Source organism: Physeter macrocephalus, chromosome 8, assembly GCF_002837175.3.
Source record: "Physeter macrocephalus isolate SW-GA chromosome 8, ASM283717v5, whole genome shotgun sequence".
In the NCBI taxonomy this organism is placed as follows: Eukaryota; Metazoa; Chordata; class Mammalia; order Artiodactyla; family Physeteridae; genus Physeter; species Physeter macrocephalus.
The window spans coordinates 30,122,042-30,148,762 of NC_041221.1; the positions used below are offsets into that span (position 1 = coordinate 30,122,042).

Genomic DNA, 26,721 nt, shown 5'->3' on the forward strand with positions numbered 1-26,721 from the left:
TAACAACGGACCTTCCTGCATGGATCAGTGGAGGAAAATACGAGCCGGGCTGGCTGTAGGGGATGACAACACAGGGCCATAGGAATCAGGAGGGATACACACTGGTGACACAGAAGAGGAGGCACTTGTACGAAGCATCTGATTTATACTTAAAAACAAAAGTAATCGAATCAATCAACCAAGCAACCAACCCAAAGATAACATCCAATGAAGAGTCATGAAAGGATCTTGGAATATATGATCAACATTTAGATTTTTTACAGAGCTTCATTTAAAAGTCACCAGATAACTTGCTGCATGATTATGATCATAAGAAAAACAGACCAAGGGTTGGTTTATCTGGACCAAGGGTTGGCAAACTTATCTGTTAGGGGACAGAGAGTGAATATTTTAGGCTTTGTGGTCTCTGTCACATGTACTCAACTCTGCCATTTCAGTGTAAAAGCAGCCAGAGAAAAATATGTAAAGGAATGAGCCCTGCTGTGTTCCAATAAAACTTTTTTTTTTTTTTTTTACAAAAAAGGAGGCAGGCGGGATTTGGCCCACGGGCTGCAGTTTGCCAAGCCTTGATCTCAATCATCAGTAAGATTTTCTTTCAATAAATGGTCTACTTAAAAAAAAAAAAAAGGATATGAATCAGTACTGGGTTGATGTGAATTTAGCCAAATTCAAATTGTGAAATAGAAATTCTTCCCTTCAAACGGTCATGGGAAAAAGATAAAAATGTAAAATCCAAGGATATCCAAAATTTCCAATTTTCTGGACACAGTTCTAAAAAAAAGTTTTTTTAAACTTGAATGCAGATTTTTACCAGCACTTTTTCATTGGGGCTATAGCTTGAATAAGAAAGAATCAGAAATTATTTAAGAATAGATGACACCTTAATTTTCCACTCACTTCTAACATTACGAGAACATTTACTGTAACGGAGGAAGAAAACTCTGGGTGGGTGGCGGGTGTGAAGGGTAAAATTGGGGGGCTCTAAAAAGAGAGGGTGAGAGAGCCAAGCGTTCCGCCAGGTCCTCCCTCTGCATGAACCTGACCGTGGTGGTCGCACAGACCCCGGTGCAACCCGGTCCGAGAAGCAGCAGGCAGCTCTCACCTCCACATCAAAGAGCGTCGACCCGTACCCGGGCCACTCCTTGATCAAGGCCATGTACTTGGCCATGGCCTGCTCCTGGCTCATCCCCTGAAACTTCTTCCACTTGCCGACGATGCTGGCCCGCGCGGACGAGACCTCCTCCTTGACCCACATGTCCAGCATCTGCCCCTCCTCCGCCTTCTGCCGCACCGCGGCCCCCGTCCGGAAGCTCCGGCGCAGCGTCCCCTCCAGGAAGCTCGTGCGCCGCTTCTCCAGCCGCTCGCACGGCGCGAAGCTCTTGGTGGACTGGCTGATGCGGGCCTTGAGTCTCTGCAGCGAGTAGACCTCCTCCAGGGGCGGCACCGGGGCGTGGGGCGTGTAATCCCCCTGCAGGTACTGCAGCCGCAGGGCAGCCAGGACCTGCAGGTTTTCCTCGGGGGCCGGGTAGTGGCCGTGGACGACGGCTTCGTGGGCCTGCAACAAGGCGGTGAGTGGTGCCATGGGCCAGGCACGGCTGTGCGCACCACGCCTGCCTGGCTCGCCCCCTTGTTCCATCAAAGGCCACCTTCCATAAAACTGGACCCTAACCCTCCTGTGCTGCCTTAAGGTTCTCCCTTGCATGGATACCACTGAACACGTGTATCTATCTTATTTCTTATTGCTCCCCCTGTACCCTCTCCCCCGTCCCAACTAGAACAGTTCCTGGCCCAGGAGTTCATATGATACGTGTAGAAGTTTCCTTCTACAAATGAACGAAAGAGCAGCTGACCCTGTCCACGCTGGGAATTCTACTGCCACGCGTGATTTCCAAGGACTAGCAGTTAACGTACGAGGGGTATGAACGGGTTTCACCCCTGCTCGTCTGCAAAGGAGCCTAAGAGCTCCATGTACCTGTTCAAACATGAACGCAAATTCCACGCTGTCTTCTGGCACGTTGTCTGTGTCCAGGAAGCAGTAAAGTTTGAAGTAGAATTTCCAGGGCTGGTCACCCACCTCTGATGTGGCAGCCAGCCTACAGACGGAAGTCGAGAGAGACTCAGAAAGCAAAATGAGAAATGGGCCATGGGTGACCCACGGGGAGTTCACTGCATATGGTGTATTCTCGGCAAGGATTCAGACTTCCTCCTGTCTGTGCTCAGACAGCAGAGAGGGTGGAGGTGAGGATGGCGGGAGAGAAAACAGGGCCAGAGTAAAGCTTATCAGAGTTCCCTGCTAATTTTATTTACCCAGAGGTGAAAAACACACTTTCATCCTAGTTTTACTTTAAGACAACAAACAGGCAGCCTTCAGGTAAACCGAGCTAACAAGTTATTTCCCGAGTGTCCCGGTCTGGTTAGCCCTAGCTACGCATAGAAAGCAAAGAAACAAAGCCTATTCCTTCATTCCCTTTGCCGACTCTCAAACTATAATAATATTTATAAAAATTGACATGAACATTTGGGAGGCTATGTTTACAGAAAGTAGGACTATCCCTCTCCACCCCTCCCCCACCATTGTGGTATATTTCCAACAAAGCACTTAGACCAGGCCCACCCTGAGGAGAGGATGTCACTTCCTCTGGGACTTGGAAGTCTGGGGCTGTTCTAAACCTCCTGGTCCTCTGACACATTTCTTAGTTAAAGCTGCTCCTGCCTCTTATGCAGCTGGGGAGGGGCAGGGCCCAGCCCTGCTGGAGTCTCGTCATTGGTACTGGCATCATGCTAAAGGAAGAATATCTTTTGTGTTACTTGGGGGATGTGAATATTGTAGGTCCAAGAGATACAAAATGCAGTTTGAAGAGTTTATAAGTTGGCTTCTGTCTACTCGCCCAGCTTCAAAGCTAATGACAAGTGAAAATCTGAGAATCAGAAAATTCCAAGATAATGGTGACAGCAGGACACCGAGAGAAAGAACGGGGTAGAGGATCAATGATGGGGTGAATCCCATTTGAGACAGTGGCTTTATCTAGGAATCAAGAGAAACAGGCAGCAGAGAGAGATGAGAAATTAAATGTGCTTTAACACAGGTAAAATGAGATGAACTCAAATGTACCCTGAAGCCAAAAATGGAATCAAAGTTCGAACCCTCTTGCTCTTAACGTCCTTTACTTACTTTTCAAACTTTGCTAATACATCTGCTACAATGGTCCGGCTTTCGACGGCTTTATCGACGTGTCCGTTGTACTCAAAGAGCGCAAACATGTTTCTACTGTCCTCCATGGCCAGGCCTCGGATCAGCTTCTCCACCACCTGGAAAACACAGGGACTTCAGCTTCCGAAGCTGTGGTTCTAGAATATGCCTTCATCAGAACCCAGAGGGAGCTGCCAGCAAAAGTGAGGGTCCAAGCAACCTCCCAACACTGTCGTGTACAGAATCTCCAAGGCGCTGTTTTCCCTGGTTCTCTTGAAATCAGTTCTCTCTCTTCCTTGCCAAAGAGAACACAGGTTATTTTGCCCACAGCTAGGGGCAGATGCCGGTCGGTTTCTTGCAAACCCGTAAGCACATGAAAACTAAAGCCCGTTTGCCTGATAAATTCACGAACTCATAGCGATTTCCACTGATATTTCTGTTACACCAGCTTTTCCGGGTTTTACTGCACTATTCCTTTTAGCCAATTGGCTTTATGGTACTAAGTTTAAATTGAAAAAAGAAGGAAAGATAAAAACATGTTCCCCTGACCCAACGTGCTAGATATTTGTGTGGCAAACAGAAAAACACTGCAGAAGTGAGAGGCTAAACCCTTGTCAGAGCGGACACGTATCTGAGTCAGGTCCGCAATCTCTACTAGGTATCGCCTGCTTCTTGGATTAGCAGGATTACGTCTGTTTCCTTGGTTACTGAACAGCCGCGCTATGCCAGCCACAACTGTGCACGACAGCCAGCCTAACTGCGCCCAGTTTTCCTGACATAAGTAAGCACGTGGGCAGCTGGGCCCCTCCCTCACCTCCCCGGCTGTGGTGTGGGAGCTGATAGTGATCTTGCAGGAGCCCCCGCCGTGGCAGTACACTGTGGACGTCATCTCCTGCCGATGGATCAGAGCTTCAATTTCATCTCGGGAAGGCACAAACTCTCTGCATTTGGTTTTCTTGAGAGATTCGTAAATGAAGAGGGCGTATTTTTCCATCTCGGTTCCTGGGAACTGTTCCCGTATCCTAGGAGCCAAACACTAACTGTTAATTGCAAGATTGGAGGATGGCTGGCTATGGGGAGCCAGGCGGCTTCAACGTGCTGCAGAGCAACACGGTGAATGGGGTCCCAGTGCAGAGCAAACGCTAGCCACTTCCCTAGCTCATCCTGTGCTGTTTAAATACCAAAAAAAAAGAAAAGAAAGAGAGAGAGAAAAATCCAAAGACCAAAGAGCCCAAGTATGACCGGGAACAACTTCTGCTACTAGCTGACCTCTGCAGAGCTATTATTTTGAAAGAGCCATGTGCCTCATACTATCGCATGAAAATTCTTTTTCCACAGTTAATCAGAAGCTGAATCAGACAGCCTCTACCTGTTTGATCTGGAACAAATATCTAAGGTTTTCTTCTATTTTCCCTGTTTATATAGAGTAGTGGTAATTAAATTTATCAATGTCCTTACACTTCAGGACACTACACCCAAAGGGATCTGTCCCTGGATCAGCCCCGTGTGGCTTAGAGAGAAAAAGGTCGGTCGTCTGTGCTCCGTAAGCCAGCTCGGGTGACCTAGGAGCCCGACCCACACAAGGCGTCTTCTGTTCCAGGTCCAACTTATCTGAACTGCGTCCACCGCACTCCCGACGTGAGCAGCGCCGCCCGGGCCACTCGTACCTTCTCAGGTGGAACTTGAGGTACTTGAGGATCCCCCGGCTGGGCAGGAAGGTGCAGCTCAAGCAGGTAAGGATCTGCCAGCTGCACAGGTTGCCCACGCTGCCCGGATGGGGCACCCTGTTGGTCTGTTTGATGAGCTGGCAGTATAGCTCGTCTCGCAGAGGGCGGAGGTCGTGTCCCGTCTGGAGGATGCCCTGGATGATGGGCGCAGGGTCAGACATGGACTCCAGCTGCTGAAGGGAATTGAATATCTTGATGGCTTCATCCTGAAGTGTCGTGTAGCCTTTGTCTTTGAGCACTAGGAGAAGCACAACAAACACGAGTCACACGAGGGGTCTGGAGAAGGTATCCTGAGCAAGCAGCAGACAAGAGGCAGGAATGGGGACCAGAGCTATTTCAGGATGCAGCGCCCACCACGTGCTCTGGACACTCGAATCAGCCTAACAGAGGCGGACAAGTGACTGAACTATTTTACTGCGCAATAATGCTTACTGAAAAGCTGGTCTGTTGCCAAGCAGGTTCCGCATCTGACATGCAAGAGACAACTGTTTAGGATCTGGTTCTCCAGTAGATTAAGGGTACTTTGTGCTCCTGGGGAGGTGCTGGCATGTTTTTTAATACAACAATACTGACATCACTATAACCAACTAACGCTAATATGACAGAGCTAAAGAGTTAACAGGGAAACCACAGCACAGTGTCCCGGGTCCGGGAGGAATTCGGGACTCACGGTTGAGGTTGATGTCTCCGTAGGGCAGGGGCAGGAGTGGGGAGTGCAGGGGCCGATGGGTGTGGCGCAGGATAGGGTTCCGCTTATAGATCTGCTCCACCACGTCCGCGTTCAGGCAGTTCTCCTTGAGAAGAACAGAGCCGTTAGGGAAAGCCCACGAGCTTATCGCAAGAAACGTACATGTAAAAGGACAAAGCCATCTGCATCCTCCTGAACGAGAATGTTTTTCACACGTCGCAAAACACCTGTAGCCTAGGGATGGAGATGGGAATCCAGCATTAATCATCTCAAGCACCAAGATACCCACAAGCCACGTCTGATGACAAATGACACACACACACACACACATATTTTTCTTACACAGCTCATTCTCTTTCTTTGATTTGCATATTTTCCCATGTTATTGAAAAATCTTCTCTCTGGAAATTATATATACTGAAAAAAATTAAACTTTGCTTGCTAATTATTTAGCCATAAATCATTTGGCCAAATGATGTCATCCTTGTCTATAATTCATTTTAAAAACACATTTTGCTAGCTCTCTCGTTGGTCTTTTGTATCCTCCCCCTGAAAACGACACGTTAATACATTATCAGCAAGACTGTTCTTCCTTGGGCCTCCTTTCTCACTCCTGAAATTTAAGAGCTCCTCTCAGAGAATTTCATCATGTGTTTATGTTCCTAAAGCATTAATTTGGGATCTGAAAAAGCCAAAGTTACTTTTAGAACTTTAAATCAACAGAAAAGTTGGAGGAGAGGCAGTGAATCATTCTATCGTGGCAAGTTCATTTCTGCTATGAAACTTTTTCAATAACACCCAATTGAAAACCAGAAAGAAATATGTTTTAATTACTTAAGAAAATTGGTATGGACTTAATTAGGGCAACCTGACTCATTTCTTAAGAAGCATTGCTTCATATCCAAAAATTCTATTTACTCTTTTAATGTCTGATTTCAAATGAATTAGTAAATATATTTGTCTCATTTCTTAAGAAGCACTGTTTCACATTTAAAACTCTATTTACTCTTTAATATCTGATTTCCAATGACTTAGTAAATATATGGGTAAATAAGATATAGCTTTGAAGAGAAAGTTCAGCTGATACGTGCTTTTTTTCCCTCTCCTTTTTCACAAGAAAGCTTCAACAAATTCATTTTTTTAGGACTAGAAATGACATTATTAGTTTCAAGCTCCCTGGGCTCCATGGACAACTCTGCAGTTCGTAGGATAACTGACCTGCAGGAATTTGGCTCCAAACACCCCGAAAACATATCATTTTGGAATCAAGTGGCTGACTTGAATTTGGTGGGTAATAATATACTACCGATATATTAGACCCTCTCCCACCTTTACAAAGGCGCAGTTTGCCTCCTGTATCTAATTAGCTTATTTCCTTTGATGTACATCAGTAAATAAATACCCGCCTCACTATCCTTCTGGCATCTTTTCTGTCACAGCTCTGGCTCTTTCCTTTGCACAGGGAACCTGCCTACATGGATAACTTGGAGGAACAGAATAAAAAGAATTCCCTTGACCTGCGTCTGCATCGGGGGCTGACCAGCTACGTGAGCAATGCAACCAGAATATCCCATGTCTCCGTTTCCATGCCTGGAAAATGAGCGCCGTGATCCTTGTTCATGGCAGCCATTTAATGGTTCATTCGTTTGCTTGTTCATTCATTCGATACACACTCACAGCCACTCATCTTTATAAACAGGAAATTACAATTTAACAAGTTCAGTGTTGGTCCAGAGACCTGGGAGCTTCTTCTGTGAATCTGGAGGCACCTGATAAGGATTCCAAGCTTTCTAGACCCATGTGGCCTCTTAGTGAATCCACTTGTGTGATCTAGAAACTGCAGTGAAAGTAGAATTATTGTGTTACTTCTAGAAGGTCCCCAACCTGGGCTCAAGTGGAACCTGTGACATGCAGCTGTCCCCAACACAGATCGCACCACGTCCCTGTGACTGCGGAGCCCCACACCCCAAATTACAGGCCACTGTCCCTCCGCCTGCACAGCTCTACCATCAGGTTTGCCTCAGTGGCGATAGGTAACACCTCCCCAGGGACAAGATAATTTTAGTGTCAAATTTCAATTTGACGTCAATTTTTGCATTTTCTAAATGCAGTCTAGCATTTAGATTTTTAAAAGGCAGGATATACACGAACACGAAATTAACCAAGAGTTAGTTTTGATTACAGAATGAAAATGAAGCTTGACTAACGCTGACGTCTCCATGTTCCCGTGGTGAGAATCTGTGAGCTACTGTAAACCACTATGAGCTGGGCTCCCTCCCTCTCACCTTGATATCCTGAATCAGCTGCTGGGTCGGGGTGTCAATAGGGGCCTTGGTGTCCGTCACGTTTTGAATGGCGCTGGACCACCTGGTGGCCTCGTTGAGCAGCTTGGTATAGAGCCGATAGCAGTGCTTGCGTCCGTACACGGTGACGTTCCAGTAGCCTGAAACAGCAACGCGCGTGCGCGCACAGACGCGCGCACACGGGAAGCATGAACCTGGGGGACCAGGGTACTGTCCCCGCACCGGAGTCCCGGAAACCCAGCACCCAGGCCATCTCCACCTGAGCCCCTTTATTAATTCAATAGCTACTTTCTGACTTTCCTCCACGTGCCCTGCCCTGCACTAGGTACCCAAAGACACGTGGAATTTACAGTTGCGAAGGGAAGACAAACATTAAAATGCTAAGCCCAGAATTATAATAAATATATAATTAGTAACGCCTGCTCTCAAAGAAGGAACAGGCATAAACTAAGGTCCAGTTCAAGGCTCTGGAACAAGAGTGAAAACTCTTCCCTCAGATTGCTGACTTTCTTTTTCCCTTCCTGTTCCTTGTCTTCCTTTCCTTTAGATTCTCCCTTCAAAAGAAACCATTGTGTCAAGCAAGCAGTCCAGGTGTTCAGAAACCAGCCGAAAGTGGAATGGAGTGACTACAGTAAAAAAAATACATGAGTATTTTTGAATGGAGGAACTGTATTTCAAAAGCACAAAATCACAACTAGCAACAAAAAAAAAAACAGCCTAGAAACACCTTTCGTAATGCCGAAAGGGAAAAAATAAGCTTACGTGACCGCTTTTTCTTATGCTAGGTTATGTTCTCCGACAGTCAGGGTTTACCTTTTTTAGGCTGCATTATGACTCTCACGGTACAACGGTGAGAAAGCCAAAAACACGGGCACAGAAAAATAAGGCTTCCTGTAGGAAAACTTTTGTCTGTTTACATCTCCTTGCCCTTAGAAGAATCTTTCTGCAACCCAATAAATCAGGACCCCTTTACTATGGTTTACATATCAAGTGTTCACATGGCTAACCACGGACAGCCTCAAACGATAAATCAGCAAAAGCGATTTTTTTGCGAGGGCAGGGAATGTAAACACCCCAGGTAGGAAGCTCACTCCTTCGCTCTGAGCAAACCCACACCTCCTATGACTGGACAGGCCACGTCTCAGGCCCAGCCGGTCCTGAGCACACCACGCCGCCTACCTGTCTCTTTGAAGATCTTCTCGTCCGGCGGGACAACCGAACAGAGGCTGTTGAGGACCAGGGTGCCCAACTTCAGAGCATTCTTCTCCGAGCTCTTGTAGTAATCCAAGGAGTTGTGGGTTAGCACAAACCATCGTTTCTTCAGTTTCAGTGAAGACATCTTCGGGCTGTTTTTCACTTCTTTGTGCAACCACCCTGGAAAGAAAGAATGCAGTGTCAGCTCAAAACTAGGATGAGCAACTTCACGTACCAGGTACCAATTTGCATCCGGCTTGCAAATGGGTCAGATTTCTATATATCTGCTACGAACGGCCACGATCATTTCTCATCTGATGATTTTTAACAATGTCAGGAGGCAAAATTACTCAGAAAAGTGGCTCAAAATGGAAAGGTGGCAGATATCCGTGTAGATGAAAACAGGACTCCGAGTAAAAAAGCATCAGTGGCATCACCTCTCACTATAAACTCCTGGCCCTCCACTCTGGTGTCCCCCTTGGATCTCTGCAGCAGCGTTATCCAGTGATGCATCTCCTCCGGCGTGTCCGCGTTGCAGTGAAGCACCCGGTTGGCCGTGATGATCACAAATGAGTTGGGTCTGGGCAGTGGGGCGAGAAGGAAGCAAAACCTCTCAGCTCCACTGAATTCACCACCTCCGTCTGACCCAAGACTAAATGCCTTTGTCCCAGCTTATGGGTCACAGGGATAAAAACGGCAGTGCTATTTGTATTTTACGTTAAGGCGAACCTTGCTCATTTCTGTAGGATTTATGTTATGCCTCATTAACCTTTAAACCTGGAGCAACACATTCTGAAGGTCCTGGAAGGGAAAACATTTCTTCACGCTGAACTTTCCAGATGGAATTCAGTTCCAGGAAGGCTAACTAAGGCGACCGCGAGGGGAAATTTTTTCTTGATTCCTCTCCAAAGTAAATTTCTTCCTGCCTCTGGGTATGGCTTTGGATAATATTTCAGTGGGTGGGTAATGAAATGTCAGATACCAGTAACAGGAGGTCAGTAAATAGGTGTTAAGTGGAACATCTCATCCACTTGATTATGCCTGGTACAAAGAGCCACCTGGGTCCCTGCCTTCAATGCAATCTGACAAGGGTGCATTTCCCAGGCAGGGGTAACCTAATAATGGAAATTTACTTTCTCCTGCATCGCTTTTTAGCTGGCAATGCCCTGATGAGTCTCTCATAGGCTCTTGCTCATAGTAATTCCTAATCTTCGAAGCTAGTGACTGTGAACAATGTCTTGCAAATTTTCAAATGTTCGCTGAAGTTAAGTGCTGCAAGAGTTCGAGGAAAAGGAAGATGAACAGGACTATACTATGGACAGACAGGTGCTCCTTAAAAAACAAGATTTTTCTGTAGTTGGGAAGGAAGAAAGGCGAGCACTTGAGGAAGAGAGAAAAGCCTGGGTAGGGATGGAAGGTTCTCGCATGGATCATCGCGTGCCCAGCCTGACTGATGTAGGGGTTTAGGAGGAGAGAGACGCAGATCAGAACGTGACCGTCAGAACAAGCATCTGGGCTTTAATTACTGACGTGACACACACGTGTTAAAGGCTCCTGAGCCAGGTGTGAGAAGGTGTAGGGTGACTAGTAGAAACACAGACTCTATGGTTCAGAAGAGCCTTCGTCAACGGTGGGGCGATGGACACCCCGGAATTCTCACCCGGCCCAGGAGACACTATTTTTGTTGTCAATTTGAATACATTTCTGTTCTCTCTCTACAGCTATGTCACTGAAGGCAGAAGTCAATTTTGATTTGTACTCAGAATTCCTAAGCTGCAAAGCAAAAGAGAGATGGGAAAGACAAAGGTCACTGGGTACAAAGACCCCCGAGACCGTCACCGAAGATGATCTGCCTTCAAAAAACAGAACCAAACACATGCTATTTTAAGGGCACAGGTAAGGTAGGCATGTCAAGGAAAATAAATGTTTGTGGTTTTATTTATTAATACTCCACATACAAATAAATGTTTGTGGTTTAATTTATTTATATTCCACATATAAATTGCCATCAAAATCCTTTTCAAATTCATTATTAAATTCTAGAAAGGGGAACTACACCCACCCCTGGGATGCTGGGATACAGGCATTTTCATCCTGTATGAGTCCCAAGTTTGTCCCTTGGGACAAGTCTGTACGACTGTCTAAATTAGGTTTCCAAGGTCTCCCCTACTCCTGACCCGCCCAACCGGCCGCACCCCAAAGACACCCAGAGAGGAAGACTGCGGATGAGGTCAAGCTGGGTACCAAGAAGGAAGTCTCTGATTGCTGGGGTTGACCAGGTGGGAACACACAGCCTAGAGTCATTCCCCAGCCCAGGGCATAGAGCATGTGGGCGCACGCAGGTATCCAGCAGTTACTTTTGTTAAGAGTCACACCAGAGCTTACCTATCAGGGCTGTCCGAGGCACACACAGAATCAATTAACCCCACATCCAAAGTGCCCTGGAAAGAAGCGAAAAGCAGAGAAACTGAGAGAACCATTCAAGTATAGCACACATCATGATAACACCCCCAGATGATGACTCTCTAAACAGGTAAACAAAAAAGCCTCCTTCTTTGTGTGTTCACTGCAAAATAGTAGTTATCTAAGGAAACGTCCCCCTTCATTCAGTACGGACAGCCTCTAGACAGGGCAAAATCTACAGTCCATTCATTAAATAAAGTATAAACGAATCTGTCTTGTTCCTAAAATACTTTCACAGTGAAGGGTGTTTACAAACGTCTTTCAATCATACAACTTTTCTGATTTACACTATGCTCTATCATCAAATTTTATAATTGTGAGAAAATCAAACTATCTCTGAAATATGATTTTGTGGCTCTGTTTACGTGCCGGGGATAGAGTGATGTCAGAAAGAATACAATTTGGAATTCACTATATCCTTTGGAGAGAAGTGTAATGGGCTTCCACGGTTTCATAAAAATTGGAATTTTTTTTGTTTGAGGTGGGAGAATTGTAATCTATTACTACTTACAATCTTCTATAATTTACTCTGTTTTTCTGTATGATTTTTAACCAAGATGTTCCCGTTTCTCTCTTTAATTATTATACTACTTCTTATTTAAAAAAAAAAAAAAAAAAAAAAAGACTGTCTACAAATTCCCAGCCCCCTCTGTCGGGACGCCTCCTTCCACACCCCACCCAGGCTCACGCACCACGGCGTTCCGCGGGTTTGCCTGCTCATCATGCATCTCCCGAATCTCCTGGTCCGTGGATGCGTGGACCTGACTCAGCACGCTAAACCACTGGCTGTGGGGGGGAGAGAGCAACAGTCAAGGGCTGGCCAACCTCCGCGTGCAATACAGCGACACCCTTCTCCACATCCTCTGGGAAAACGACATCTCCTCTGAGCAGCTTTCTTTGAATACGTCTACCCCTCACGGGTAAGTGTGGGTTTCCTGATACCGAGGAGCTAAGTTAGAAGAAAGAGCCAAGGTGCCTTTAAGGACCATCCGCTGCAACTTCAGATCAGTGGGAAGACCCTTTCCCTCTGGCCCCAAGGACCTTAGCAGACATTTAATAATGACGATGGTAAGTAAGTTCCTAGAGAAATTGGCAGCAAAAAATGAAATCCTCGGTTCTACCCACACACTTAGATCAAGGGTCTTTACTGAAGATATTATTTATAACCTAGGGAACATTCAAGTGCCTTCTCAGTTCTAAATTCCGAGGAAAGAAGGCCAATAATGTGAGAGCATCACCTCAGGGTGGCCACTGGATGTCTATTTCCCCTGCTCATTCCCAGGTGGGGTTTCCAACCACCTGATAGGATTTCCACTTAAGTGAATAAAACCACAGGAGAGCTGGAAATAGACAATAACTGCCCGGAGTAGAAAGTAGAAAATTATTTTGACCAGAGAACTCTTCTATCTTCATTTCAAATGAGTTTTCTCACTTGCAGCCACATTAGAATCAGACAATAAAACATGTCAACTCCAGAAAAGTCAAACAGAACAAAAGTCATGACGTAACTAGAAACACAATACGTGCTTGAGGAAAATGACCATGAATATCCATCCGTCTCTGTCAGTTCACCCATCCATCATTTAGTAAGCAACTAAAGTGAGAGGTACCAAATGTGAGAGAGACGCTAGGACATCCTTCTCCTGGAGGGGGCTCATCAGACACATATACACACACACTCCTACAACTAAGGCAGAGGAGAAAGTACTTGGTACCCAATGGGATATTTAAGTAAAAAATTAATACCTATATTTAAAGGTAAGTCATGTAAGTTACTTACAGCAAAGCACTAAAATCTATCTCCTGTGATTCCTGAAGGAGCAAGATGTAACCAAGAGCTTGAAAATACTCAACACATACAGACTCTTAGGGAGACCAAGGGAAACATCTTAATATGAATTGGTTCATCAATTCCGGTTAACCCAAAGGCAAGACTTCAGTCATTGCTTTATAAAGCTCAAAAATATCCGAAATCAAACACTGAACAACACAAACATTCAAAATGTAGGCCACATGGGATCAGACACACACACACACACACACACACACCCACATAACATTCGCTGTGCTTTCCATCTGTACAGGTGACCTCCTTAATACAAATCTCGCCCCTTAAATCAAGTGCAACTTGAAATCTGAAAAGGAAGTTTTAAAAATGTGTTCCACTGGTCAGGGCAAAAAGTCCTTGGCTAAAATACTCCAAACGTTAAATTTAGCAGGTTCATTATGGCACAAAACAGACAGGACAGCTGGGCCTATAATTCAGCTGAAAAGCTGTGGGCATTCCCTGGACCACAAAAAACCCACACGTGGTCTCTAGGGGTCCCAGATGGAATGATGGGGCTCTAATTCCAGGTCTGCTTGTTTTTCCCGCTTGGGTCATAATTTATGGATCCAAGTGGGGTTTTCAGTTTGTTCCCATGGGAAGAATTATTTTCTTTGCCCTTAATGCTGCTACCATGGTGTTACATCAACACAGAAACATTCAAAGGGCAAGGGGTCGGTTGTAAAGGCCCCGAGAACTCACTAGAAGATTCTAGTGATTTTTCTGAGCTGAAAAGTGAAGAACACAGGCCAGAGGATGTCAGCCCCATAAATTAGAAGGTATTCTCTGGCGTGGCTCAGAGCGGATGACAGCCATCTCCAGCGTGACCCGATACACCCACAGAGCGGCAGGAACAGAGACACATGCATCACACGGAGGAGCAAACACCAGCTCTTCTAATTTCGTGCCACATCTCAGCACTACGATGGAAACCAAGGTCCCGGAAAGTCAGACAACTTGCCCCAGCCAATGAGGGACACCACTGTCCTCCGAGCTCAGTCAAAATTCTAAGCTCCTTGAGAAGCTCTGTGCCTCCATTCAATAGAATTGAGCTTGCGTTACTTTACAGATTATACTACCTTTTCTCTGTACCTCCGTCTCCTATTCTGTAAAACTGGATAACAGTGATACCCTATATAGGGTTGTTGTGAGAATGAAATGAGTTGACATCTGGGAAGCATTTTGGAACACTGCCTGCGATATAGTAAGTTCCCTAAGTGTTAACTCTCTTCCAGCCGACGGAATTCTTCACTATCAAGGCCTTAAGCACCCTCCCAACGCCACAGTCCTAGCATTTATTTAAACAGCCAAGGGTTAATGTTCCTGTTTTTTCAACCCTTAAGCAAACAGAAGCTGCTCCCTTTCAAAGCTCAGAAGCTTCCAGAGGGTGGCTTTCAACTGTGTGTAGTAGCACAATTTACATATGCTGCAGGTGACAACAAAAGCCTGAGTGTAAATAACAAGGGGTCTCTCCAGTGGCATGTGAAGCTGGAAACCTGTGTGCTTACTGTATGGAACACAGTGCCCAGTGAAAGAGGCCCCAGGAGACGAGTACATCCATCTCTTCCAACTCTCAGTTCTTCAACCATCCTAAGAGAAAAACCCAACTAGAAAATCCACTAAAATCTTTTCAGCGCCCGTAGGCTCCAGACTGATCCGTGTGATGTCCAGGCCTGCACAGGAGCGAGGACGTAGTTATGACCAAGTTGACAGCACAGCGCCTCACCTGGCGTCTTCTGGGGATTCAGCGATCAGGTGGAAGGTCCTATCGGTCATAATGATGTCAATCCCGTTTTCTTTGCTGGTGTTATCTATGATCTCCCTGCAAAGGAACACAGCACCAAACGCAATCAGGAACACAGAATGCTTAATAAGGGGCAAGAAAAGAAATTTCACAGTAACTGAAAAATCAGATACCAACACTTCAGCCTTGATTTTCTGCTTTTAGAAACGATGACCCTTCTGGCCTCTAGAGGGAGGCAGGCTTTTCTCACTCCAGAGAGGCGATCTGGTGTGTGTGTGTGTGTGTGTGTGTGTGTGTGTGTGTGTGTGTGTGTGTGTGTGTGTGTGGGCCCACCCAAGGCCCACCCAGCTCAGGTCCTAGAGCAGCAGCCCCTACTCTGCCTGCACCTTCCCTTGGCTCGCTGACTGCTCTACAAAGGAAGGACCTCCACAAGGCAGCCAGTCTGGCCTGAGCTCTTTCCCTTGTTCATCACAGCCTTCCATCAAGGTTTAAGGCAGGAGCTGACACCTCTAACTTACTCTGATAGGGGCACATAATTTCCACGAGGGGCTTGGGGGTGAAGAGCAGTATTTGTGTGTTTGTAGATCTCAATTCCATCTTGATCTCATCCTAACACTCTCTAAACAACACTGGAGGTTTAAACTCAGTGGACCAGGTTAAGATCAGGGTAAAACACAAGCAGCTGTTAGGATGGGACCAGAGGTGGTGATATATTTTGTGAAGAAATGTGCTGGGGATACAGCCAGCTTGCTTTGTCAGCTGAAGTAGTACAACTGTTCACAGCAAAACATTTATTTTACAACTATGATATTAAGCAGTCTGGTAAGAAAAAAAAAGATTGTATGACTTTTTAGCTAGAATTACTGAGATGAGATAAAATATTTTTTAAAAAAACCAAGAAGATGGGCTTCCCTGGTGGCGCAGTGGTTGGGAGTCCGCCTGCCGATGCAGGGGACACGGGTTCGTGCCCCGGTCCGGGGTCCGGGAAGATCCCACGTGCCGCGGAGCAGCTGGGCCCGTGAGCCGTGGCCGCTGAGCCTGCGCGTCCGGAGACTGTGCTCCGCAACGGGAGAGGCCGCAACAGTGAGAGGCCCGCGTACCGCAAAAAAAAAAAAAAAAAAAAAAAGTAGTTTGTAGGGGGGCAGTGCAGGGTAGGGTCACAAATGAAACACCACTGGCCATTGGTGGGCAACCACTGAAAGCTGGGAAATGGACACACGGATCTCATTCCAGTCTCCTACTGAGGCTTGTCTATGATTGAAATTTTCTATAATAAAAAATATATTTTTTTCTATAATAAACTTCAAAATATAAAATTAAAAAAAACTCTTAGGATGGTGAAACCTTAACAACTCATTGCCTGTTCTCTACAGAATGTGACCAACAGCTGAGGAAGGGCCGACACTTCCCTACCTCTATAATTCTCACAGAACACCTGGAGAATAGGGCTTTATTAAGCATGTGTCTGCTACAGAGTGAGTAGCAAAAGGGACCTCCAAAAATACACGGGTGAAATTCACCATCACAATTCTCTCTCTCAGCCTCCTGGCATCTGTGGCGCCCCTCCTACAGGGTGAAGAGAGGACCATCACGGTACGCAGGGCCAGGGAAAGACTGCAGGAGGTACAGAGCTATGCCACGCTGCTGAAACTTGTAGGACTCAGATTCAAATTCCCGCAAACTCATCTGACTACGGAGCACGGTCTCCTAAGGAACCTCAAAGGGGCAGCCTTGAAAAGTCTGATACTCTGCTGTCTGCACTTCACAGTTTGGCCTTAAAATTAAATACAAAGAAGACTTTCTTCCCTTGAGTAAACTTTCCACTTTCCAATGAGTCATTTTCTAAAGTTTCTAATGCTGGTTGAGAGCAGGAACCATATGTCGCTTTCAGGTCTACGACTTCAGGAGTTAATTTGGTCTCTCAAAGCTTATTTTTACCCGTGTTCTGAACGTGTATGGTTGCTCAGTTTGAGTAGAGTGTGGCTACACCAAAATAAATTTTATGCTTCGTATCTAATTACCCAAGAAAACAAGCTGCCCCTCAATTCCCAACATTTTCTGAAAACCTTACTTAATTTTTAACAAATAGGCCCTCAGTGGTTCAATGCTTTGGGTCTATAAGAAGGTGGCAAAATGGAATTCGCCAGAGGTCCAGTGGTTAGGACTCAGCACTTTCGCTGCCGTGGGCCTGGGTTCGATCTGAGGCCAGGGAACTAAGATCCCACAAGCCGAGTGGCATGGCCAAAAACAAAGAAAAAGTGGCAGAAAAAGGGAGTGTGTTGGATTCAAACACCAGCTCTGTTGCTCTCATCGTCGGGTATGAAGAGGCTAGTATACCCCACAGAGGTGGAAGACAAATGATTCATTTCACACACCTCCCGACTGGCTGTCTGCTCCCAGTTTAACCATCTGTTGGCTACAGCTGGGCTTGGAGAAGAATTAAAAGTGACAGACTGACCCATAAAAGGACGACAAGATGCCCAACCAATGGCTCAACATCCACACCACGGTTCCTGTGTACCGCCAACGACATTTCCGAAGAGCTGGTTCTATGTCCAACTAGCATCTTATAACCCAGAGCTGAATGTCTGAACATTCACAAAAAGTGAATTTCACAGACGAAGTTGTATTTCCCTGATTTCCTAATAATTCAACCCACTGAAAGGAATGAAGAGGACTCAGCGAGTACCTCTTACAATCTACTGCTTCAAAGAACTTGCCCCAGACAGCTCGTAGGCAGGGACTTAACTGGTGAAGCAGCCCCGAGCCCCGGTCAGCAGCCCTGGCCAGGGCTCATCAACATACTTGGCCGTCCGGACTTCCACGGTGCCCTTGAGCTTCTCCTCGCTGTCATTCTCAAAGTACATCAGCTTGGCCTGGCGGAGGACGAACCAGCGCTTCTTCCAGTTTCTCCTGGACAGCGTGGAGGAGCCGCCACCCTTCTTGTGCAGCCAGCCTTGCTTGAGGGCCTCCTGCTTGGAGCGGAACCATAGGAAGGTTTCGTCCTTGAGGACGCACCAGCGGCGTTTCCAGGTGTTCATGAGGCCACCTGTCTCCCCAGGGTTGGGTAGGAAGGGGTTTAAGAAAATCCGTCATATTGGATCATGAGATCAGTAGGTCTTAAGGTCCAGCCCATCCTTAACTTTGCACCAAATGACCCGCCCTCAGACACCCCCCGATGATGGGTGATCGCACTGCTGGGTCGTGTTCAGGGGGCACTTGGGCAGGTATCACACTGGCTTGGTTGGATCACACAAGAACCCGTCCTGTTTTCCAAAGCAGCTCCTACTCACTTAGCTGAGAAATCCTGGTGAGGAGCTTAACAGCAAGACCAGTCAGGGACTGATACTCTAACCCTGGGCTGAGGCAGGGCCACGGACGGGAGTGGGGGAGAACCGCTTCCATACGGATGGAACATGCTTCTGTCCAAACACCGCGGGAAGGCGAAATCAGTTTAAAATGTGTCAAAGTTGACACATTCCTTCCTTGTTCAGTCAGTGTGAGGAACAAGATTTATCAGTGACTCCAGAGTTTAGCAATAAACCCTAACTTGCATCGGAAAAGAAAAGCATTATCATCTGAAAATGGCTTCTATGTATAAGGTATGAAATTTAGAATACGAAACAAAGTAAGACTCCAAACCAAACTGTGACAGTACCTTAAAAATGAGAATTTGGCTGTAATTTATTTAGTGGAAAACTTTTTTTGGTTGAGACAAATTAGATAAGGATACACAGGCATTATTTCTATACAGAAAATATTTCTAATACTCTTCTAGCAGGATAATTTAATTTTAGTATTCCAGATTCCCCAAGGATGCTCAAAGAGTGACATCTTACAACCATGATTCAAAAATCTGCTTCCGCGAACCCGCTGAAGAATAAATACTGCATCTACTTCAGTAATTATCAAGTGTCCACAAGTAATTTTTTTGATCAGCCAATAATAAAAAGAAAGAACATTTAAACGTGGATACTGAAAGTAAGTATAAAGAAAATGCCTTCCTTCTACAGATTAGAAATAAATTTAAAACAGACCTTCTAAGATTAATTTTTTCAGTGGTTGCTTCAATGATTACAGATCTCAACTTCACAGTGGAACGAAAGACGCAAAGACGACACGGGTTTCTCTCTGCAGTGCAAGGAGCACTTGCTTCGCTGGCTTTTACAGACCCGCTGCCCTTTCTCGTATCTACGGCACTTCCTGCTCACCTAGCTGAGAAAAGCCTTTGTGATCACACCAAGCGCCAGAGCTGTTTCCTAACAAACAGCAAACTTGCCAGGGGGTACCAGAAGGAAACTGTTTTTTTTTTCCTTCTTGACTTGTGGCTTTAATCTAGGTTTCTCAAAACAAGCCAAGAGGAAACTGTAGTACAAAGTTATCCTATTATCTTATCGTCTTTGAATGATAAAGGATATTCACAGCTGTGTCAAAGACAAGATTACAACAGTCATTCCAAGAGCCCTCGCCACCAGTCACTACTCTGCTGCTCTTACGTTATTTAGATGGACTCACTGCCAGCCCTGACCCCCCAATTCCGGGTGTTCCCTTCATAGTTCATCTAGAGAATTTGATCAACGCTCTTAGTTTCGTGACTGTAAACACCTTTAGTAGTAGTAGGCTGGTGCAAACTCATCTACGCTCACAAAATAGAATCTGGTGGTTGGTTAGATTTTCCTTATCATTGGTTTCTTTGAAAATCTGGATCACAACTTGAAGGCTTTATTAAACATTAAATGGTAATGTATCAGAGATTAAGTGGTGACGCAGTTACACAATAATTTGTTTTATTAAGAGATGAGTGTGCCAAAACTTCACTTGCTTACTTTCTTGAGCTTTTAATGCTTTAATCTTGGGATTTTAGTGCTCTGAATGTATCTTTACTTTTTCCTAATCTTATTTGTTTTAATCAGACAATTATATAATAAAAGAATGCCATATATTATAAATAAGAGTGATTTACAGGGAATTTTTGAGCTAACTTAGGGAACTAGATTAATTAGGGGGAGAGGAAAATATATGAATAATAAAAAGCTCATATTTATTTATTCTGAGAAATGCGTGAGAAAATCTTAAAATGCTACGATTAGATACTTATTGGGTTATTAGGTTCTGATTTGTGATTACATTTTTTCCTTCATCCAACGAACACTCGATTATTTGGTTAGAATTTCTCAATCTTTTTCATTCCAACACTCCTACAAGAATTTCCATCAACCACTGACTCTGGCCAATAGGAAGCTCTCCCCTAAAAATAAACCTGGAGGAGTTTCTGTGAGCACCTGGGGGTTATGAGGCTGAGAACAGCAGAACTTTGAAAAGCAAACAGATGATGTTAGCAGTTAGACAGACATTGAAGAGGGGGGAAAAAAATGAAAAGGAGAAGACATAGGTGAAGAAGAGAAAAAAATATTAAGGAGGGCAAAAGAGATATGAGAAAAGATAAATATGCCAACAGAAGAGAGAAGCAAAGGCAAAGAGCAGAAGAAACAGGGAAAGGGAACCCAGAGTTAAGAAGGTTTTCATGGCGGAAGAAGAAGAAAAGGAAAAGGGAAGAAAGAAAGATGGCAGTAGAAAAGAAAGTGAAGAAAAGGGTCAGAGAAAACATAAAAAACTTGAACCATCTGGGGACAATGGATCTTGTTATCTCTGCCCCATCCCCGAGATTTGGCCTCTTTCCCCTCATCGAGTCGAGGGCCGTGTGAGAAACCAATCCGCTCTTTAGATGACCCGCATAAAACTCCTACCCAAAGCTGGTGATGATTATGGTTTCTCATGATTCCTGTCACTGATTTGGAAGTCAAGGTCAAGAACATGAACAAGGCATGGGAACAAGGTCCTGATTAAGTACTTTTCCAGGAGGATGCTTCAAGGTCCCCAAGTGTTAAGGTTCAGTACAGTACATTCGAAGTTAACAGCAATGCAAAAATACAATTAAAAGTCTTATCACGAGCAAGGGATAGACAGTAGGCGTCACAGGCAGTTTAAGCCAGGGGTGATCCTCTCTCAGATCTTTACTTTCCCGTGTATAAGGGTCTCTAATACTCCTGTGGGAGGTCAGAATGCAGCTTCATCATGGTAATGGGCTGCACTAACCCCAGCAGCAACATACATGTGTGCTTGTATGTATGTGTGAGAAAGAGAGAGAGGAAAAGATGTGGGAAGGAAGGAAGGAAGGAAGGAAAAGAGCACAGATATGAGAGAGACATGGAGGCAAAAGGGAGAGAGGGACTGAAGGCGGTGACAGTGGTTGCAGACCCTCTATCCTAACGCTGCATGGTCCAATAGGGTCACCCACATCACACCACCACGGCATCCTCCATCCACCTAACAGGACCTCACACCAGGTAAGGGGTATGTGGGACGACTTTCTCAGCCCCCCTCCTTCAGCCTCAGTTTCCCATCACTTCACCCCCTAACCCAGGCACCAGGGTGGCTGCAGGTCGTACCTTTCATGTACAGGAAGCTGTGGAAGTAAGGCAGCGTGACACAGCTGTACACAGAGTCCCGCCGGTATGAAAGTTCATCGTCTGTATCAAACCGAGAGTCGAAGTCCTCTTCACTATCTTCAAACTGGACCAGGAGAGAGAGAGAGAGCCAACAGTGAGCAAAAAGGACAGAAAACAAGCAAAGGAAATGCCCGGCACAGGTCAACACTGAAAAAAGAAAAACAACGGACAAAGAAGCAACACGCTGCTTCGTCACAGTGCAACGGAGTGTGGTCATCAAAAGAATTCAGAATTACAAAATACTGACTTCTGGTGTCAAACGGTCAGTTGACTTGATACGTAACACATGAGACGTATTTTAATCCCAAGGCTATGTATTCAAAGTACAACGCTGCTGTTTAAGTGTACAATTTTAATCAAACCATCCAAGAGTTAATTCCCTTTAAGTTATCGTGCTAAAAATATCTTCAAGGATTTCCCTGGTGGCGCAGTGGGTAAGAATCTCCCTGCCAATGTACGGGACACAGGTTCGAGCCCTGGTCCGGGAAGATCCCACATGTTGCGGAGCAACTAAGCCCGCGCGCCACAACTGAGCCTGCGCTCTAGAGCCCGTAAGCCACAACTCCTGAGACTGTGTGCCACAACTACTGAAGCCTGTGCGCCTAGAGCCCGTGCTCCGCAACAAATGAAGCCACCGCGATGAGAAGACTGTGCACGGCCACGAAGAGTAGCCCCCGCTCGCCACAACTAGAGAAAGCCCGTGTGCATCAACGAAGACCCGACACAGCCAAAAATAAATAAATAAATTTTAAAAACGTTTAAAAAATGAAAAATATATTCTTAAATAAACAAACAAAGAAAAATATCTTCAAGCCTTAGAAAGTCGAGGCAGTATTTAACGCATGGACAAGGGGAAGAAATAAAAGTAAACTATAAATAAATCCAGAAGCTGGAAAGAGCACGTTTAAGCCCTTAAAGGTTCCTCCCTTACAACCAGAAAAATATTCATAACGTCCTGCAGTGGGCGGGTGAAGCTACCGTCAGGAAAGGTCTCTGAAGTGCCCCTGGCAAGTCTCGTTCCAGTTTAGGGCGGGTCTCATTTCCCAACCTGCTGCCAAGCCAGCACAGACACAGCCAGAGTCTCCACTGAAAATGCCAGTTTTCTTAGGCTTTGGGCAAGACGCAGTCCTGGGTTTTGCGTTCGACCTCCAACAGGCACCAAGTTCCACTTACTAATGCGACGACTGCTTTTGGCAAGAGAAAGGGGTTTAAGGCCAGCCTTAAGCTTAGCCTGACTCTGGAATCCTGGCCCGTTCTATGGGGGATGTCTTCATCCGAGGGACGGTGCAACGGGGGCGCGGACGACAGACAGCTTCCACCCCAACGTGGGCGAGCCGGGGCCCCGGGAGGACAGCGCGTACTCACCGAGGACTGGGCCCCCTCCGAGCTGAACCGGTAAGCCCCCGAGCTGTTGTAGGTGCCCACGGAGCATCGGTAGTCCGGGGACCACTGGCTGCTGTAGGAGTTGGAGAAGGTCGCGCTGCTGCCGGGGGTGACGGCCCCGTCCTCACAGTCGTCCTGGTCGTAGCTGCGGTCGCCGTCCGGGGAGGGCAGGCCCCCAGGCGTCTGGGGCATGCAGTAGGTGGGCTCCCCGGAGGAGGAGCCGTGCTCCGAGGGGGCCAGCAGCACGGTGCCGTCGGGGCCGGGGCCGGTGGGCACCACGGTGTCGTTCATGTAGGGGTCCTCCTCCGAGGACTCGTCGCTGGTCCGGATGCCACTGGTGCGCTGGTCCGAGTGGCCGTGCTCGCTGGGGTTGGGCGAGTCCTTGAAAGCATCGTCGTCGGCCTCGAAGCCCTCGTCCACCTCCTCCTCCGGGTAGGGCTGGCTGAAGTTGAAGCTGGGCTTCTCGCCGCAGGCACCCTCGGCCGGGTCGGCCCGCACGCCCGCGGACCCGCTCCCCACCGACAGGGAGCGCTCGATGTTGCGGACACACTCGTCGATCTCGTCGAAGTTGAGCGACTCCAGGAACTCCTGGGCGGCGCGGCAGGCTTCGTCCTCCAGCCGCCGCAGCTCCTCGTCGCGCAGCTGCCGCAGCTTCTGCAGGGAGGCCTCGGTCAAGGACAGCTCCTGCCGCTCCTTCACGCGCTGCAGGTCCTCGATTTCCCTCTCCAGGCGCAGGATCTCCTCGACCTGCTTGCTCTCCTCCTGCTTCTCCAGCTCCCGGGCCAGCTCGGCCTCCCTCTGACTCTTCTGCGAGGCTTCCCGTTCCCGCCGCTTCCTCGCTGCTTCCTCCTGGACACAGAGGAAGGAAGAGGTCGGGTCAGGAAGTGACACTACGGAGGGTGCAAGCAGCGCCCCTCCTTTGTGATGAGGTGTGCTTGCTGGGGGCTGAACTGCATCCCCCCCGCCCAAATCGCTACGTGAGGCCCCAACCCCTAGTACCCTCAGAATATGTCTGGATTTGGAGCAGGGCCTTTAAAGAGGTGATTAAGTTACCATGAAGCCGTGAGGTAGGGCTCTAACCCAACTGACTGGTGTCCTTATAAAGAAGAGGGGATTGGGACACACACACACACGGGGCAACGGGGAAGCAGGTACACAGGTGCGAGACCACGTGAGGACCCAGCAGGAATCTGCAAGTTACAGAAGAAACCAACCCTGCCAACACCTTGATCTTGGACCTTTAGCCTCCAGAATTGTGAGACAGTCAATTTCTGTTGTTTAATCTGCCCAGGCTGTGGTACTTATGTTATAGCAGCCCGAGCAAACTAATATAGTGATTATACTGGTCTAGAGCTATCATGCTGTCGTGATTCACACTGAAATCTCAGACATTCACACATTTTTACCCAACTGTAATGGGTTAGAAATTGCAGCGTAAACATCTCCTCTAAAATTCTTCCTCCTGTATATTTATTTCAGCTTTGAGTCCTTCTCCCTACATCTTTACTTTAGTTTCAAATCATTGAGGCAAAGTGTTTGAACTGGGAAGGTAACAGACAAGACGTCATGTTGTCACGGCATTCTTCACCTGTTGGGCGCGGAGCTCAGCTTCTCTTCGTTCCCTCTCTCTTTCTCTGAAAATAGTCGAGAAAAAAAGACAGTGAAAATAAACGAAAGCAATGAAAAAAATCCGACACCACTTTTCAGAAAGCAAACTTTTTAGAAGAAGCTTTGCAAAAGACAACTTAGAAGTGTGAAGGATGGATAGGGTCTCTTCCTTTGGCAATATACGAATTCTTGGCATGAATAAAAATACCACAAAACTGGGTCTTCAACGCTGCTAAGGAATTTTATCTGAGCCACCAAGAGTTATTGTTTCAAACAGCAGGTTCCATAGCATCCACTGGGAATTCCTGCTGCGAGGCTGGATATAGAGCATAAAAACTCCAAAGGTGTCCTCCTGTCTGTTTCATCCAAGCCAAGAAAGGTCCCATACCTTTCCTCCTCCTCTCGCTTCCTCTTTTCTTCCTCTTCCCGTTTCCTCTCTTCCTCCTCTGCCCGTTTCTCTGCCAGCAGCTGTCTGTAAACTCTCCGGGCAATCTGACCTCGGAGTTGCTTCTGGAAAACGACGGCTGCTTTTTTCAGGTGCAAAAATCTCCTCCTCAGAAGGAATGCTCTGTAATTCTTCTGTATAATCACTACACAATAAAGGACCTTCTTGTATTGCTTTCTGAAAACGAGAACAGAAACAGCACAACAGAATAACTGTGGAGGTAATGAGGCTTCGAGCTCTTTACACGAGTTTACGTTAATGTTACAAGACAAGACAGCAGGACCTCATTTTGGGCTGATCCGCTCCTAACAGAGACTCATTACAGGGAGCCAACAAGTAGGCCCTTGTGGGCAAAACAAAACAGAAGAAAAACAAAAGAATAACAACAAACGAAACTCAAGCAACACCCTATCATCATGTTGGCTAAATAAACACATCACTCCTAATACTGACTTTGAAAAGTCCTGGCACGAAGTTGGGTTGTAAACAGAACCAAGAGATGTGATATATTTTCCTGTCCTTATGAGGAAAAAAGAAAAGGATTTGCCACAGCAGGACGGCTGTGTACTTGAGAAAATGTAACGTACTGTGACGAGCAAGGGTTCGGGTGGCCCGCAGGTCCGCAGAGGTGGACAGAACTCAGATGCACAGGAAAAGAACCCGCCTCATTCGGCAAACCCTGGAGAGGGGGCCACCATGGACCCAATGGGATGACACCAAAGTCAACAGGCGAGCTGCCTGTGGCTTCAGTATGTGACCCAGAGGAACTAGGGAAATGTTTAAATATGTCGCCCAGTCCCCTGATGTCACTGCTCTGAGACGTGAGGAGGCCCTTTTCCCATTTCCTGCCCAGGTCAAGCTAACTAGGTGCTGGCACTGCTAGTTACGAGCACTGCCCTGGGACTCTCCTTAGCCTGGTCCTGACCCGAATCCATCCAGGTCTATTTTAAATGAAAGCATCTGGCCAGGGCCAGCCCACCCGGTGACACACAGGGGGGATGCCCCCCCCAGTCCGCGCACTTCTTACCGTGCCAAGTAGCCCAAGACGTGGGCCCGGATCACCATGGCCGCCCGCGTCACCTCCTCCTCCCGCCGCTTCTCCAGTTTCTGCTCCAAGGACTCGCGAAGGAAGACCTGCCCAGGAGAGAGCGACATGTCACATCCACAGAATGCGGCAGGTACAGGTAAGGCACTGCTGAGTCATCCATGGCTTTGGTGGGTAAGGCTTCTTTCTTTCTCTGATTTGCTCCAAACACAAACAGCCATGGTGTCCAGCACAGGGAATCTCAAATTCCTGGTGGGGAAAGGATTTTTTCTTTCTTTTTAAACTTCCTATCTGTCACAGACTAAGACCTTTGTAAAATATAGTAAACAATATATTACTGGAAAGAAAAAACCAAAGGCGTATATAAAATCCAAGTCCTGTTTTTTCAGTTATTATTAGTTCAACAGGCATAAGATGACTGTGAAATTGCTATCAAGTTTATCAATAGTAATCTCACCGTGCGCTGGGACAAATAGTTCATGGACCAGCACCAGTACTACATTAAGTCTAAGTAAGAAGATATCTAGAGAGACTCCCTACATTAAAAAGGAGAAGGAGGGGGGAAGGGGGGGAAGAGGGGGAGGGGAAGGGGGGAGG

General features: G+C 46.6%; 1 protein-coding gene across 6 annotated transcripts in view; it reads right to left on the reverse strand.

Moving 5' to 3' along the window:
- Positions 1 to 480: 480 nt before the first annotated feature.
- Positions 481 to 26,721, reverse strand: part of MYO10 (myosin X) — a 220,529-nt gene continuing 194,288 nt past the window's right edge. For all 6 annotated transcript variants that reach the window (XM_028492825.2, XM_055086516.1, XM_055086515.1 and 3 more), the window contains 18 exons: positions 26,107 to 26,213; positions 25,023 to 25,256; positions 24,615 to 24,660; positions 23,009 to 23,875; positions 21,584 to 21,707; positions 17,940 to 18,183; positions 15,117 to 15,212; positions 12,258 to 12,351; positions 11,488 to 11,543; positions 9,540 to 9,682; positions 9,088 to 9,282; positions 7,891 to 8,048; positions 5,588 to 5,711; positions 4,858 to 5,155; positions 4,005 to 4,212; positions 3,173 to 3,309; positions 1,973 to 2,093; positions 481 to 1,555 (listed from right to left, as the gene is read on the reverse strand). In XM_028492825.2, the coding sequence (XP_028348626.1) occupies positions 860 to 1,555; positions 1,973 to 2,093; positions 3,173 to 3,309; positions 4,005 to 4,212; positions 4,858 to 5,155; positions 5,588 to 5,711; positions 7,891 to 8,048; positions 9,088 to 9,282; positions 9,540 to 9,682; positions 11,488 to 11,543; positions 12,258 to 12,351; positions 15,117 to 15,212; positions 17,940 to 18,183; positions 21,584 to 21,707; positions 23,009 to 23,875; positions 24,615 to 24,660; positions 25,023 to 25,256; positions 26,107 to 26,213 (3,948 nt within the window). In that variant the 3' untranslated portion in view covers positions 481 to 859. The remainder of the gene's footprint in view (positions 1,556 to 1,972; positions 2,094 to 3,172; positions 3,310 to 4,004; positions 4,213 to 4,857; positions 5,156 to 5,587; positions 5,712 to 7,890; positions 8,049 to 9,087; positions 9,283 to 9,539; positions 9,683 to 11,487; positions 11,544 to 12,257; positions 12,352 to 15,116; positions 15,213 to 17,939; positions 18,184 to 21,583; positions 21,708 to 23,008; positions 23,876 to 24,614; positions 24,661 to 25,022; positions 25,257 to 26,106; positions 26,214 to 26,721) is intronic.